Raw genomic sequence first — 17,592 nt, forward strand, 5'->3', positions numbered from 1 at the left:
ATATGTATATATGTATGTATATGTATGTACATATACATATATAAAGGACTGACTTGATTTCAGGTTGTGATACACACACACACACACACACACACCACATTTTCCTTATCCATTACTTTATTGGTGGATACTTAGGTTGCTTCCATGTCTCGGCTATTGTAAACAATACTATAATAAATATAGGTGTGCATATATCTCTTCAAATTAGTGTTTTCATTTTCCCTGGGTAAATACACAGTAGTGGAATTATAGGATCATATGGCATTCCTATTTTTGATTTTTTGGGGAACCTCCATACACAGTGCCATACCAATTCATATTCCCACCAACAGTCTGCAAGGGTTTCTTTTTCTTGGCATCCTCACTAACACTTGTTGTTTCTTGTCTTCTTGATTCTAACCATTCAGGCACGAGGTGATATCTCATTGTGCTTTTGATTTGCAGTTTTCTGATAATTAGTGATGTTGAGCATCTTTCATGTGTTTGCTGGCCATCAGTATGTCTCCTTTGGAAAAATATCTATTCAAATCCTCTGCCCGTGTTTTAATTGGACCATTCAGGGTTTTTTGCCATTGAGTTATATAAGTTTTTTATACATCTAAGATATTAACCTCTTATCAGATATATCATTTCCAAATATTTTCTCCCATTTAGTAGGTTTTTTTGTTTTATTGATGGTTACCTTTGCTATCTAAAAGCTTTTTATTTTGGTGTGGTCTCAGTTATTACTTTTGCTTTTATTTCCTTTGCCTAAAGGAGGCATCTCTAGAAAAATGTTGCTATGGTTGATGTTAGAGAAATAACTGCTTGTATTCTGTTCTAGGATTTTTATTGTTTCAGATCTAACATTTAGGTTTTTAATCTGTTTTGAGTTTATTTTTGTGTATAGTGTTAGTAAGTAGCCCAGTTTCATTCTTTTACATGTAGCTGATTACAGACTAGAGTTTTATTCTTCAAAATAAAAATATTCGTATTTAGCATTTTTGGGGGAAGTCATCCTTTATTGCATTATTAATCTAGATTTCTATACTTAGTCTTATTTTTACCTACATTTGAAGATAATTTTTATATTACATGAGGGATGATTTCAGCAATTTCAAGGAAATAAAATAGTATTCAAATAGAGTTCAATTTGTGGAACTAATACTGTTGCAACTTACATATAACAGGGCTTTGTAAATGCTATCTTGAGTGGTTATTTTCTCTGCTTAGCACATGGAGCTGTCAGGATCACATGAGTTAATGTATATAAAGAGCTGAAATGAGACCATGTAATGCTCAATTAATGTCAGTTATTATTATTACCATCATTATTGATGAACAGACTGACTTAATTTCAGGTTGTGATCATAGCATATGTCATAGTGTATGGCACAGAGCAGGTGTCCTATAAGTGTTTGTTCATTGATCCCAGAGATGTTGTAATCATTAGGGCTTTCCAACTGGGGCTTTGGAATGTGCCTCCATTTCACATCCTATTTTTACAGCAGACATTTATTGAACTTCTTCCTAGTAGTTAAGCTGCAGCTATTAGATAAAGTCTCTCTCTCCTATATAAGGACCATTTTTTAGAATGGTGAAGGATTAATGAGAGTCCTTAGGCTGGAGGGCTTCCTGAGGTTTAGGACATTTCAGTTGAATTTTGAAAGAACTAAAAGATAATGGAGAGGGAAAAGGAGGCAGATAATTTTAAGTAAGAAAAATGGCATATGGGCTGAGTGAAGTAAGTCAGTCGGAGAAGGATAAACATTATATGTTCTCATTCATTTGGGGAATATAAATAATAGTGAAAGGGAATATAAGGGGAGGGAGAAGAAATGTGTGGGAAATATCAGAAAGGGAGACAGAACGTAAAGACTGCTAACTCTGGGAAACAAACTAGGGGTGGTGGAAGGGGAGGAGAGCGGGGTGTGGCGGTGAGTGGGTGACGGGCACTGGGGGTTATTCTGTATGTTGGTAAATTGAACACCAATAAAAAATTTTAAAAAAATACAATAAATGGGTTAAACAACAATGTAGATAGAATTGAAAATGGAAATACTGGACTAGATAAATCATCCATAAAACTAAGGACGGTAAAAACATAAAATAGAAAAGAGAGACAAAGAAACATTATCAGAAAGAGCAGTTTTACACGACCTTTTGTGATAGAATTGAGAGAATAGGGAAGTAGCATTATTCACAGAAATAATTTTTTTTATTTTTTATTTTTTTAATAAATTAATTTTTTGTTCGTGTTCAATTTACCAACATACAGAATAACACCCAGTGCTCATCCCGTCAAGTGTCCCCCTCAGTGCCCGTCACCCACTCACCCCCACCCCTGCCCTCCTCCCCTTCCACCACCCCTAGTTCGTTTCCCAGAGTTAGGAGTCTTTATGTTCTCACAGAAATAATTAATGCGAATTCTCCAGATGTGATGATAGAGAAAATCATTCATTCTTTCATTCATTCAACAAATGTATATTAAGTGCCAGCTATGTACTAGGCACTCTTCCAAACTCTGAGACTACGGCTAAGGATAAAACAGTTAAAAGTTAAAAAAAAAAAAAGAAAAAAAAAAGAAAAATGGCATATGGAATGGAGATGAAAATGACAAAATGATGTTCTAAAAATTTGAGGTAGATATACCTGACTTGGGAAATGAGTTGTATTAGGAATTAAGAAGAGATTAGTGAATGAAGGCATTTGTCAAAGAAATACCCTGTAACTGGATAGCTGTATATGCATTTGATAGGGTGGGGAATGCAAGCTGTTTTGCAGAATCTGTGAATAGGAGAAAATGGAACTTGAGTAATACTACTCTAGCAGTTCATTCAAGAGAGAAAATGAATTTGGAAGTAGTATACAAAATAGGAATGGGCAATTTCAAGAGATTCTTCAAAGGAATAGTCAAAGGACTTAATAATGATTTATTGTCCATTAGGGAGAGTGAGATTTCATAGTGGCATCAAGATTGTGAACATCAGTGATAGAAGTTTGATTAACCCCTATGTAGAATTTGAGAGGTGTTTAAGTTTGAGAGGAGAAGGAAGATTGAGTTTAGTAATTTTAATTGGCTTAAGCTCATTTCTTAGGAGAATATTTAAGTAGATATAGATTTAAGACCTGATAGATAATGGGAGTAAAGCTTGGAAATAACAATTCATGAACCATCAGCCCATTTGAAGCCATAAGAATGTCAGTCCTACTAAGTCAAGAAAGAGAGCAGAGCACTTAGAGAATGTTTACCCTTGTCAGTGAGGAGTGAGAAGTCATATTCACTAGATTATCTTTCCAAATTCATACCTTTCATCAGTATTGTGGCCTCTTGACAAAGTAAAGACATTTTTATTTACAATAAAAAATGCATAGTGTATATTTACACACAAGTAATAGTCCACATACAACATATGTTCATATCTGGCTCCATTTTCTGTCTAAATTTCTAGACAGGTGAATCAGTTGAGAAAATAGTTACAACTAATTAAAAGCAATGCCTGAAATATTTCATTAATCCTTTCCCAAGTTTCATTTTCCCAATTTATTTTATTTATTTAAATCCATTTAAATACCACCAAGGAACCATTATGGACCTCCTAGTAGATATTTATTTAGCTATCTGGCTCTCAGATGAGAAAGGAGAATGAATGCTTGTGGAGAAAAGGCATACTTAGATACATAGAACTAACCTAAAATCATTCAAAGAGCTATGGTTTTGTGTTACAAATAAAGAGCAGAAAAATTGTAAGTTATAAAAAAAGCTCTGGAAATACCATTGATCTCTCTCTACTACCAAATTGCATTCTTTACTCTGGACATTTAGACTGTAGATAACCATTACCTGACAACTATCTGTTACTCTTCTACGTCATTGAAATGTGGCAAGGATATGAGTGTGAGGGGTTAAAATTTGAAATACTCAATCACAGTTGTGTGTCTCTTGCTAAAACTTGAATAACAATGAAATAATTTATTTGGTCAAAACAAAGTACTTCACAAATATCATAGATTTTTGAAATGATGAATTGACTCTCCTAAGAAGAAATTGGTATTTCACAAATGTGTACCTTGGACAGTGCCAGGTGCCATGACTAATGGCATATGGAATTCTTAGCATAGCTCCTAGCCTACTGTAGGCACTCAGAAATTTTAGCTGATATTATTCGCTGTTATTTTTCTGTTTTGTGATTATATAGTTTTCATATCTAAATGTGTTTACATTTCTTGAAATTCATCTTGTTTTACTGAATTGCTTTTTTGAATTAATCAAGACAATTTTTAGTTATATGTTCTCTCTGAGAGTGCTACTATTCCTGCTAACTTGGTGTTATTGTTGACTAAACAGTCTCTCTCATCTCATTCAAGTCAGTAATCGTTAAGATGGAGAGACCACTCAGCGAGGCTTGGGACAGAGCCAGCAGTTCAGACTAGTAGTTGTTGGTTGGGCTGTCAGGCATGAAAGTTAGTTGTGAGGGGTATTAGGACCTCTATTAATGAAATTGAACTAAAAGCTGTAAACAGTTTTCTTTTTAGGGTAACTTCATGTTAGTTCTAGGATTACCCTCACAATACTATGATTCTTACTCACTCTGAGACCAATATGCTTTATTTCATGGAAAAGAAATGGGTGAGAGTTTTGTTTGTGAAACTGGAGCCCATGGGGATGTGCTATACACAGAATCACTGTCATGAGCGCCAGAAAAACAAAACAGGCTGAATTTACTGATCTAAACTATGTTTCTTCCCTCACTAGAGAAAATTAGATATTATTTAACTTTTGTAATGTTCTAATTTGCTGTGGTTTATCATTCCCAGGTGAGTTTTTGTTGCTGTTGTCATAATTTCATTTTTGTTTTTTTAATTCACTGTAAGTCTGAAAGACTAAGTCCTCTGAGCAGGCTTCAGATGTGTTTCCCTAAATAGCTTGAACAGAGCTGGGTTAGTGAGGAAGAGAGAGTTAGCAACATCACAGACTTTGCCACACCCAAATCTGCTCAGGCTACTTACTGAGGGAAGCTGAATGCTCAAGCAGAAGCAAAAAGAGGTCCTCTATGCTTGTACTCAACAAGCGAAAGAGGAAACTGCCCTCTTATTCCTGCTTTTGAGACATGATAATCCTTGTCACTAGTGAAAATAAATTCTTACTGGATGATGATTGGGAGAAGAGAGCTCCCTTAGATATTCCCGACTACTCCAGGCACAGGAAATAGTGGGGAGATTTTAAGAACTTTCTGCCTCAAAGGAGCTGAATTAGAAATATGAGAAGAGGTGGAGAGAGAGTTTTTTGTTCTCCAAAACCTTTCCAAAATGAATCTCATTGGGCAGCCCCGGTGGCGCAGCGGTTTAGTGATCCTGGAGACCCGGGATGGAGTCCCACATCGGGCTCCCTGCATCGGGCTTGCTTTTCCCTCTGCCTGTGTCTCTGCCTCTCTCTCTCTCTCTCTCTCTCTCTGTCTCTCTCTGTCTCTCTCTCTCTCTCACTCTTTCTCTCATGAATAAATAAAAAATAAAATCTTTAAAACAAAAAACAAAAATGAATCTCATTGAACATTATCCTGCAAGTTTCTTTTTTGGAGAAAATGGAAATGGCAGTTATGGTCAAATGAAAGATGACATTTTAGGGACAAATCCCCTACCTGTTTGTTTTATGCCATCCCTCTCTATCTTCCCAGCAACTCTGCTTTCTCACTAGATTCTATCCTTTTTCCTCTTCCCCACCTCCTCTACACCTCTCTCCTTGTACCTTGAACTTCTCCTTTTTCTCGGGGCCAATTCCCTTGCTTACAATCTTGCCTGTAACTATAAAAAGGCTTTCTTCCCTCATCACTCCTTTTTCAAATCAGTTTTTGTTTCCATTTTCACTAATTGACTCCATTTTTTCTCTGTCTCCACTTTCACATCACCCCTTGTCCCACCGACCCACCATAATTCCCCTTGTACCCCATCTCTTTTTACTCCTGGGGAGTTCAAAATGTGTTTTCAGGGCTCATCCTTGATACCTCTGCTACACTGGCCATATTAATTGCTTCCTCCCTCTCTAAATACCTTACTTCTTACTAGATGAGTTTTCCCTCGTCTGTGGAATGAACAGAAATTCTCTCTTGCAGGTTTAGTGGTAGGAGATTTCTGCTACTTTTGATTTTTCTAAAGTTGTGTTGTTTTGCAGGCAGCAGGTGGCTTTTGGAGAATGTACACGGGTTAGTAAGTAGAAGAATGTAAATGGGACAGTGTTTGGGGGATGGCAGCCTATATAAACCCATAGATATGCATAATATTTCAAGAATTGGTGAATGGAAAAAGAAACTAATTATGTTAACAGAAAATAGTAGCTTGGATAAAAAGGGGCTGATTGGTCATATTGCCAAAATGTTGGAAACCATAATAGGAAACAAAATTAGCCTGTTAGCATTTTGGAGACATTAAGGGCTAATAAATGGAGTAGGTTTGAATAATTCAGAAGACCTGGACTTGATTTTTTACCTATCATTTTCTTTTTTATCAGTCTTTGAAAAATCTGTTTCTCTAAAATTTAGAATTGCTCACTAATCTCTGTAGTGAATCTTCATCTTGTTATCACCTTTATTTTAGAATCCTATACTTTTTTGTCTGGTTTTGTGAATAACTTCCTGGCCTCTTCAGGGGAGGTTCAGCAACCCACATCAGTCATTGTGAAAAATGGCCAGCTGGCTTCCTTTTTCATATAATTAGGAACCTACTTCGCCTGTCCTCTATGTCTTTTTTAAAATAAAAATTAATGTAGCTTCTGAGGGTTCCCTGAATGCACATTAGAGGTATAACAGGCCCTGATGATTTGTGATTAGTACATCTGGATTTTCAAAATACCAACGTTCACTCTCTCCTGCTGGTGTAGAATTTTTACTATTCCATCTTCATCTTATGGGTAACAGTCATCATACTCATTTGTTCATGGTTAAATTAACATGAATATGCAATTTTTTAAAAGTCACTTTTTAAAGTAATATTTTTCATCTTTTTTTTCTTTTTCGTATTTGTGAGTGGAAATGAGATCACTTTTGAAGGCCTCCTTTAAAAATATATTTGAAGAGATTTGTATCAATTGTATGATGTTTGTCCTGAAAATATTTAAAAAAAAAAAAATCTTTTTAGCTTCCTTGATTCTTTTTCTTATATAGCCTTTTATTATAGGCCAGATGGCTTGTCTTGCATTTCACATTCCATAGTGTTGCCATTGGTCTTAAGGTCATTTTACATTTCTAATTTAACCAACCTGACCCACTGTGTTAATGTCAGGAGTCTGCATGCAGTGATAGAAAGGACATCAACTTTGATTCCAAATAGACCTTGATACAAATCTTGCCTTCTTAAAATATCAATATTTGCCATTACTATTAAAAAAAATGATCTCTTAGATGTGTATTCTTCATCTGTCAAATGGGACAATCATATCTTCTTTCAGAGTAGATATCTTGAAGATTGAAGAAGATATGCTATGTATATTTGATACATAATAAGTATTAAATGAATGAAAGTACTTCTTATTTTCCTATATGTTTAGAAATATCAGAAGAAAAAGGGATTTTCTCTTTACAATTATTGAATTACCTCATATACAATTATATTAGAGTTTTATTTGATAAAATATCAGTACATGACATCTTAAATGGTATCTTGCTGGTTCAACCAATGACTTGACATTAGTCTTCTCCACTAAATAAGTCATATGCTGAGAAATACCTTTTTTATTGTTCAGAAAGAAAATGAAACTTAGTCAAACCACATAAAAGTGCATTTAGTGAAATTACTCAAGTCACAAAACTTGTTGGCCATAAATCAGTTTATGTTTTGTAAATATTTTATAGAAATATGCTGTAATCTTGCAAAAAGTATTTACCTAGAATCTATTCTGAATCACTATGTTTTAGAGTGTTAAAATTACTCAAGCTTGAAATCCACAGCTTTTGTCCTTTTTATCTTATCCATTCATTTAACAAATATGTATTAAGTGACTATTATGTCAGACATTATTCTAAGTTTTTGAATATGTGTTAGTGAACCAAAGAGACTGAGATCCTTCCTGTTGAGCAGTTCATACTTCAGCAGTGGGAGGCAGGAAACTTTAGTAAGTAGTAGAGCAAATTAAAAGGGCATTGAACATATAGGAATATGGTGGCTATGGGAAAGCAGATTATAGTGGTAAGTAAAATAATCAGAATGGGAGTTTTCAGAAATTGGCATCTAAGCAAAGCATTAAAAGAAGTAAAGGAGTTAGTCATAACTAATATCAGGAAAGAACATTCCAGACAGAAGGAAAGGTTGGTTGATGAAAAGAACCCAAAGTAAAATTAGGGCTGGTTTATTTGAGGAAAACCAGAAAGGAAGCCAGGGTGACTGGAGCAGAATTAGCAAAGAAGGAGGGAGTTGGAAACAAAGAATAGTAGGAGATGAACTCTAGAGTTATGGGAGGCCAGATTATATTTTGAAGACTCTGGCAATTTATTTGTGAGTGAAATAAGTAAACTGGAGAACTATGCAGAATTTTGAGCACAGCAATCATGATCTGATTTATCTTTCAGAAGAGAGAATAGACTAGAGGAGGGAAGGCAAGGGTAAATGCTGGGCAACCAGTTAAAAGTCTTGTGGAAATCCAAGTAAATAGTGATAATGTCTCAAGACAAGATGGCAATAATCGAGGAGGTAAAAAAAGGATTAGACTCTAGATAAATTTTGAAAGTAGAACCATTTTATGAATTGGATGCAAGTGTAAGGAAAAAGGAGAAAAGTCTAAAGTTTTTGGCCTGGACAGCTAGAGAAATGTATTTGCAATCAGCCAAGATGGAGATGGCTGCTGGGGAATCCTTGTTTCTTTCTATCTGTCTATCTATCTAACTCTCTCTCTCTCTCTCTCTCTCTCTCTCTTTTTTTTTTTTTTTTTTTTTTTTGAGAGTGAGAGAGAGAGAGAGCATGTGAGAGGTGGGGCAGAAGGAGAAGGAGAGATTTCTAAGCGGACTTCAACTGAGCAAAGAGCCTATGTGGGGCTCAGTTCACCACCATGAGATCATGACCTGAGCCAAAATCAAGAGTCAAATGCTCAACCAACTGAGCCACCCAAGTGCCATTCTATATATTTTTAATTAGTGATCTGCAAATTAGAAAATTATGTATTTTAAAAGTTTTTTCATTTTCTCAATCTTAGGTTTTTTTAACTGTCTCTAAAATTTCCTATTACAAATGCAGACTAGTACAATAACACTCGGGGAATAAGCACAAATACGCTTTTTCTCCAGACACTATTTGAATGTACTTATCTCCATTGATGATAGGAGTAAAATTCAAAAACCAAGAGACAGAGAACAGAAATGTAAACATGTCATATCTATTTCACAGCTTAGTGCACAGTATATAGTTTCCTGACATTAGTCATGAAAGATAAAACAATTTAGATAAAGTTCAAATTGAGATAAAGTTTCATAAAATAGTGTTTTGTTTTGTGTTTTGCAGGTGGGTCAAGGGGAGTGGGTAGTTATTATAGGAACCAAAATAGAAGCTCAAAAGAGAGAAAGTAATTATGTAAATTGTGTTTTTTGAAGGCATTTAGGACTTTTAACTTACATACTCTAAGTATCTGGAAGCACATTTAGTTCCTGCTTGGAAAGATGAAAGTCTAACCATAACCTCATTGACAGGCTTGTGGCAGTTTGAGTTTCTCCTGTGTGTCTGTGCACGGAAGAGTAGAAGTGGTTGAGTGGGCAGTTGGCAGCCATTCATCGCATTGATTGCAGTCATTCATAAAACCCAGCAGTGCTGAGGGTGGAGTCAGGAGGAGCGTTCCCCTGTGGTGGTTGCAGAATGTCTCATTTGCATAAATCTGCAGTAATGCTTGAGTAATGAGAGGATGCTCACTTGCAGTTTGAAGACTGTTAAGAGTCCACATCTGATAAATCCTTGAGGAATTAAAGATGTTGCAAAGAATAAGAGGTCAAACCCCTTGAACTCCTAGTCTCTTGATCCATAGTAATTCTGGGAAGTCAGCACTTTGGCAGTGTTTGTGGCCTCCTTATGTCTGGCTGAAGGAATGAATCATATGTAGAGGAAGACACTTAATAGCTACAATAGCTACAACATATTGAAATACTGTATTTCTTAAGTATGAGGGGTCTATGTGATTCAAGTTTAATGCATAGGAGATAATAGAAGGCACTGGTGCTGAACAATTTCTGCTTATCAGAACTGTCAAAACTATTACAGCTTATCCCTCCAAATGTAATATGCCAGACACAACACAATCCAATTATAATTTTAAAGAAATGTTAATCAACACAAGCTAACACAAATCTTGAGTGTATTATATATATATTTTTATATCCTATGTAACTATATGAGCATAGGGGTTTTTAAAAATCTTTTCTTTCTTATATCTAGAAGAAATTTCAGCTAAAAAGAAGTCAAATTAGAAAATGTAGGAATATATATATATACCATAGTTTAGAGTCCCATCAAATTGGTTGAATCCGAAACAAATAGTTTTTACGCCAAAAACACAGATTCAGTAGCCAGCTGTATGTATCACTATAGTCTTGTAATCAGAATATATTTAGTATGAAAAATGTTACCTGCTTTTTAAAAATTAAAGTATATTAAGTACATCTCAAATTATATTTATTTTTTAAAGGTTTTACTTGTTAATTTGAGAAAGAGGAAGTGCGAGTGAGAGATAGAGAGCAGGAGCAGAGGGGCAGGGGGAAAGGGAGAAGCAGGCTCCCTGCTGTGCAGGGAGCCTGATGTGAGGTTCAGTCTGAGGACCCTGGAATCACCATCTGAGCCAAAGTCAGACACTTAACTGACTGAGCCATCCAGATGCTAAAAATTATACTTAAGTTCATTGTAAATACTACATTTTTTAAATATTGATGTATCTGTTTTCATTATCTAGTACATAAAGTTCAGAAATTCAAATAAAGTTTTTATTTGAAAGATTCTATAGTTGTGCAGACAGAAGCAGTGTGTCAGCTGTTGTACTTTTACACCAAAAGTACTGGGCACTTGAGATTAGATGAAAGTTTTCTTACATAGACGTAGTCTTTCACTTAGGGAAACAGTTTGCTTAGAAGTCTACCTTTAGTGCTGGCTGATAATCCACATTTATTAGAAAAGAGTTACTTAAAAGCGTATCTAAGGAAATCTGTAATTAAAATGGCTGATTTATTTTAAAGCTATGTATAATTTCCTGAAACTTTAGGGGAAAAAAAGAAATAAACTAAGACAGAAGGTTGCATATGGTTTCCCATAGATATAATTCTTCAAAATGTTTTCCAAAGTTGGTGATATTTCCAATATTTTAACGAACCAGTGCATGTAGATTTAATATGCTAAATGTACTATTTTTAGTTGAGTGGGAATTGTTAAAGATTTTCCAGTGCTATGAAATATAACTTCCTTGTACTTTGGATAAGTTAGACCAACATTTCAGAGCTCAGAAATCCCAGAACATTATTTTGCTCTAATGAGTGCCTTCTTAGTTACTGACTTAACCCTTGATGCCTGAGTGGCTTTCTCCTTCCATGAAATGAAGCAAGAACAGAAGGCCTTGTGTTCCTGTGGATGTCTTTGACTTCCATCTCTTGACCAGTCCATTAAGAGTTTAACATTAGTTCTTAGCAAATGCTACATTTCTGTACTTTGATCCTCCAAGTATATCAAGTCTTTGAAATGATACCATTTTCTTTTCTCGTTACATTACATATTGATTTCTAAGTCTTAGCTGACCTTGTTTGGAATGAGCAGTATGTGTGTGTGCACGTTTCTGTGCGTTGTGTCCATGTTTCCTTGTATCATTTCTTTCAGAAGTGGAGAATTTTGCCATGCAGCTTTTAGCTCTGGGAAAACAATATATCTGCCACTGCCTCACCAGTGATCCACTTCTGGAATAACATGACTGGTTTTAAATATTAGTAGTGTAGTCAAGTATCCCAGAAGCCTCCATGGAAGTTGTAAGAACCAGATTCATGTTTGAGAATGCTGGGTCCTAAGGGGCTTTTCCATGTTACAAAGTCTAAGATGTGGGGTCTCAGCTTTGTAACCAAGGGTTTCCCTATTCAAAGCAATATTTTTTAAAGTTCTTGAAATGAAGGCATATCTGAGCCATCCAAGTACAGTGTTAGGCGGGGGTGTTTTTTAATTTCTGCCAATGAATCTCTTCAATGCTCGGCATGCCCTGTTAACACAAGGGTAAGAGTATCCTCTGCTGCCCTTTGGAGCTCTGTTATACTGTCTATCCTCTGCATTTAGTTAGCCTATAATGGGGGATTTAAGACACAAAATCCTTTTGCTATTTTTTTTTCACATTGTGGAGGTATTTTCTCTATTTATTTTACATATACACACATACAAACACACACACAAATACCTTATATATGAACATTTCCTTCCAAGTCTTTCTCTTTTCTTAACTTGAAGGGGTTTTGAACATGGAGAATGTCTTCAGACCTGTTAGATCTCTTTTTGCATAAAGCAAAAAACATGTGTGGTAATGAATGGCATGAAATAAGTCCATATCTTTTAGTAAAATAGCCAAAGCCACAGAAAATCCTGCCCATCTTTTAACGTATCAGTGCAACAGTTGTTCATATTTTTAAGCTTTCAGATGTTATCACATGATGAAGCCAAAGCTTTCAGTAGCATTTCTTCTATGGGGAAAACTGCTGACAATCATTTTATTGGTGCTAAAAGGAAAATCAAATTAAGAAGCTAGAACAGATTTTATTTGGGTATAATTGAGCTCTTGGAAGTCTAAGTCAAAAATATCCAACTCTAAGGGCTTTTCCAGGGCCTCCAGGTTAAGATCAAAGGGGCTTACAAAGATTTTCCATTAGACTGTGTTTTCAGTACCGTGTTTAATTTCTAGATGTGTTCTACCCTTTTTATAATTAATAGTGCGTTGTGCTGTCTATCATGCGCCCCAGGTGTGTTGTCAGGGACATGGCGAAGCCTGCTGCCTGCAAAACACCAAGAAATGCTGAAAACCAGCCCCACCAACCTTCACCGTGAGTATGGCATTAGTTTTATTGACTGAAAATGTCGTCTCTTACACAGATCACTGGTTACAGATATATTAATTCACGTTGCATGTGGGAGTAGATACTCTGATTGCTCATGTATGTGTAATAAAAAGGCTACTATTTAATCAGATAAAATTATCTGGAAACATGAGCTCTGTATTAAGTATCTTTGTTAAATGAAGTTTCTAATGCCATATTGGAAGCATAAAACTAATTAGAGGAAAGGGACACATTTTTAGGGCTCTAGGGAGGCAGAAATTCTGTGCCTTATGGATTTGGAATGTACGTGGGCTGCAGCCTAAGACTTTAGGGTAAGGCAAGGTAAAGAGAGGGGGGTGTGTAAGTAAGAGAAGTGCAGAGGTAGTCCATTACCCACCCTCACCATATCATTTAAAGGTATGGACAATCGAAAAGAGTGAATTGCCCATCTAGTTTCATTTTTATTATTGCAACCTCAAGTGTAGATACTAGTGAAGAGTTAAACACTAACATAACGGGGAAGCAAGAAGTAGAAAAGAAACCAAATAAGTAAATTAAGTTGTGAATGTGGATTTTGATGAGATAAAATGTCAATAGCTTTAAAATTCTGCATAGTACAGGATATATTCAATCTTCTGACAAGAACTATGCTCTTAAGAAGAAAAATTAAACATTCCCTTAAAATGTCTCAGTAGCAGCACTACTCGGCATAATCATTACAGCCAAGTAGTTACTACTGGGAAATGTCTCCTTCCAAGGTTTTTATCAAACACCTCTGAAGAAATGTGTCTTAAGAGTGATTTTCTATAGATTTTTTTAGTTGAGAATTCTTTGAAGTATACCAAAATAAAGTGATAAAATTGTAAAATGTGAGAAGAAAAGTAAATTTTTATAATTCTTCTACTATGACAAGTTTTTATTAGCATTGGCAAAGACCAAAATTAAATAAGGCATTAAATCCTTATATTTTGTATATTACAGTCAGTCACAAATCATTTAAAATTATGTTTTAGGAAACAAAATTTTGGTAAATACATTTCAAGAGGCTCAATACATCAGTTATAGATTTTATCTCAGACTTTAAGTATACTTGAATATCATCTACATTTTATCAGTATTTTTCAAGGAATAAAAATAATTTTTATTTACACATAGTAAAAAATGACTTCTAATTACATTGACAAAAGTACAAAGTTGGAAGAAGTATTCTAAATGGTGTTGCCATATTTTTTTTTCTATAAATGTTCTTGCTCTAAAACCATTTTTTCTGATAATTGAACTTTCCTTCATAGTTCATGGAAAACTTATCATCTCTACTTCTTATGTTCTAGGCATTACAAGGCATTTTGTTTTGTATTAGGATTATATTAGGATTCAATCTATTTCTGGGAAAGTTCTTTAGGGAATGAATATTGATTTTAAAATGTTGTATTCCACATATTGAGGTTCCATTTTAATTGGTCCCACTTGATCTAATGTCCATTTTAAATTGGAGTTATTAGATATGGAACAGCAATTGTCATCCTTCCCAACAAGACTTTAGATCACTTTTCTTTATTATATTTTTTACATTCCATAGACGTAAGAGTTGTAGAAATATGTTGTAATTTACCTTGTACCTAGTGGAACTTTCCTGGTAGCCCCTCTGAGTATAGTGGCCTAGAGGAAGCAACTGTAGTTCCTTTGGAGCCTCTATTCTGACCACTTCTTTGCTCACCTAAACTTTTTGCATTAAAATAGTGAACCTCTCTAAGTGAATTCAAGTATTTAAAGTTTGCAATTCTTTCCTTATCCTGCTGATTCTCTATATAGTGTGTTTGTAATTTGAGCTCTCCTTATCCATATATGTGCCTTTCTAGGTTGATAAGAAAAAGGCAATAATAAATTGCTGGCTGCTCAGAATTTTAGATTTGTGAGTTATAAACCATGAGTTGGTCTGAATATCAATAAAGGCTACTTTTTTGCTTTTTAAATTTTGAATGGAATGTAAGAGATTAGAAAATCCAAGAAAGAATGTATCCCAGCTTAATATTGTGGGATGAATTTAAGTTTCTGTGTATGACAACTAGGTAAAAATATAAAATTTAATAAACACTATATTTAGTTATAAGGATATCCTCGTGGCTTTTAATTAGGAGGGTAGCATAGATTTGCATTATATATATGTGTGTGTGTGTAGGTATATAAAATATGTATTACTTACTTTGACAGAAGTGGGGAAAATGGACTAAGAATGTGATGTGGGCAAAACTAGGGACAAGCAAATCAACTAATAGACTATTGTAATAGTCAAAAGAAAGACGATAATGTCTTATAGGAGTAGCAGAGGGTGTAGGAAGGAAACATTTCAGGAGCTGAGTAAGGAGTCACATTGGCAGTGCTTGATTGTCAATTGAATATGATTTGTAAGGAAAGTTTAGGGAGACTATCATATCAATTGTTTGATAATTAAGGACCTGACAGAAAAAGTGGAATTAAAGAACCAAACTAGGTCTAGGTAGGTAAGCAGTGAGGAGTTTGCATTTTGATATAATGATTTTGTGGTACCTGTGCATTATCCTAGGGTACAGGTCCAAGAAATAGTTGGGTATATGAAACTGAAACACTCAGTTAACTGGGACAGGAGATGACATCACTAAAAGATATATAGTTAGAAAAAGATAATAGAGAGAGTCCTAGGTAAAAATCAATGCATAATGAATAGGCAAAAGAAAAGGATCCCCTGACTCAGCTGAGAAATAATAATTTAAAACATAGAAGAACCAGAAGCCAAGGTAATAGAGGGGCTCAAGAGGTATCTCCAATAGTATCAAATGCAGCAGAAAATCAATGAATAACTTCAGAGATAAAAAATGTCCTTAGGATCTGGCCATTTGGAAGTCATTGGTGGCATTTGTCATAGCAGTTTAAATATATAAGTGGGTGGAAATACTCTATTTTGATAGTTGTGAGGAGGAAATGACAAGTCAGGAAAAGGAAATAGTGATTGTATATGACTTTTAAAAAGGCTTGACTGTGTGGGTGTGGAAAAGAGAGAGAGAGTGGTAGGTAGACAGGAAGTAGGGCAACTATACTTATGTTACTTGGTACATTCTACTTGCAAGTCTAGATTGATGAATACACATGTCCATAAACTTTATATTTTTGATAACTGTGTATATAAACTATCCAAGGATTCTTTTTCAGTTATTATTAAAATGTCACTTAGTCATATTTTAGACATGCTGCATAAGTTGTCATCACTTAATCAAAGTAATAAAGTACAATATGTTAAAAAATGATTTATTCTGTTTGGGGTTGATGTGGGTCAAGGAAGGATATACCAAGCCTGCAATAGGTAATACGAGTTTTGAAAGAAGAATAGTTCGATAGGTAGGCAGTTTTGGAGTACAGTCTTCCGGGAGAGAACAGTTGTCCTGAGTCCCAAAACATCAGGTTGTGCTGGGGTAATTTAAAACATGTTCTCATTGTTGGAGTCTGAGAACATGTGTATGTGTATTTGTGTGCTGTGTGGTCATATGGGTGGGTAGAAGTTCATGTGTGTGTGGGTGAGTGTGAGCATGTATGTGAAAGAGAGAGAAAGGAGGTAAGAAGTGCTGCAAGAGAATCTCTGAAGAACAGGATGTTTGTCTAATTTGGAGAAAGTATATAATTAATTGTGCCTTGTCTTAGGTTTTATTTTTAATACTGTATTTTGAAATTTGACATACCATTATGGGTTTTTGAGTTTTTCAGAGTGATTTTGGATTTAAAAAGTCTGAGAGATTCTTGTCTATTCATCAGTATCAGTCTTAGATCTTAACAGGGATAAGTAGGAGAGGTAAGAGATAGGGTAGATTTGAGAAAATTTCCCAGGTGGTATAATTAGAGTATAGTGATTCATTAGATATAGTAATAAAGCAAAAATGAGGGGGGATAACTCACTTTATCTCAAGAGACTTAGTGAATGTGATAAAATCAAGAAGAGAGTTAATTTAGGCATGAAAGCAAGTTTAGATTTAGCATTAGATTTATGTATTAATGGCCAAAGGTATCTCCATTTGAAACATCCAGAAGATATTTGGCTCTCCATATCTCAAACTCAGGAGAGGGTTAGATGAGATGTGCTAATTTGTAAGTAGTTGCTTTATAATAAAAGCCATTAGGACAAATGAAATAGCATGGGGAGAAAATATAGAGTTGGAAGGAAAAACTGGAAAAGGCAGTGTAGAGGGTATCATCTGTATTGCAACAAAGAGCAGAGGAATTAAGTAAATTATGCAAGATCATGAAAAAACAAACTGGTCCCAGTTTTCCTGGAACTATCCATGTTTCAGTACTGCAAGTCACATGTCTTGGGAATCCAATTCCCTGCACTGTCCTGGAAAAATTGGGATGATTAGTCATACTAGAATGGGTGAAGTTGGAATTTGAAAGTAAAAATCCAGAAAATGAATGTATAACCGAAGAAAAAATATATTTATACAATGTTTGTATTACTGTGGAAGGTGACATTATCAGGAAAAAATTGAATCCAGAGGTATATGTATTGTTATTCAGTCTTTCTTGGTTTTCTTTGTTTTTGTTGCCGATTGCCTGCTTTTTAAAATGAACA

General features: G+C 35.0%; 1 protein-coding gene across 41 annotated transcripts in view; it reads left to right on the forward strand.

The window, feature by feature from the left end:
* RIMS1 (regulating synaptic membrane exocytosis 1) overlaps positions 1–17,592 on the forward strand; it is a 477,431-nt gene that overhangs the window by 69,942 nt on the left and 389,897 nt on the right. For 40 of the 41 annotated variants that reach the window (XM_038554462.1, XM_038554466.1, XM_038554493.1 and 37 more), the window contains exon 2: positions 12,924–13,004. The exons of the other annotated variant lie outside the window; for it this stretch is intronic. In XM_038554462.1, coding sequence (XP_038410390.1) covers positions 12,924–13,004 — 81 coding nt within the window. The remainder of the gene's footprint in view (positions 1–12,923; positions 13,005–17,592) is intronic. 41 annotated transcript variants of the gene reach the window in all.

Source organism: Canis lupus, chromosome 12 (assembly GCF_011100685.1).
Source record: "Canis lupus familiaris isolate Mischka breed German Shepherd chromosome 12, alternate assembly UU_Cfam_GSD_1.0, whole genome shotgun sequence".
NCBI classification, from domain to species: domain Eukaryota; kingdom Metazoa; phylum Chordata; class Mammalia; order Carnivora; family Canidae; genus Canis; species Canis lupus.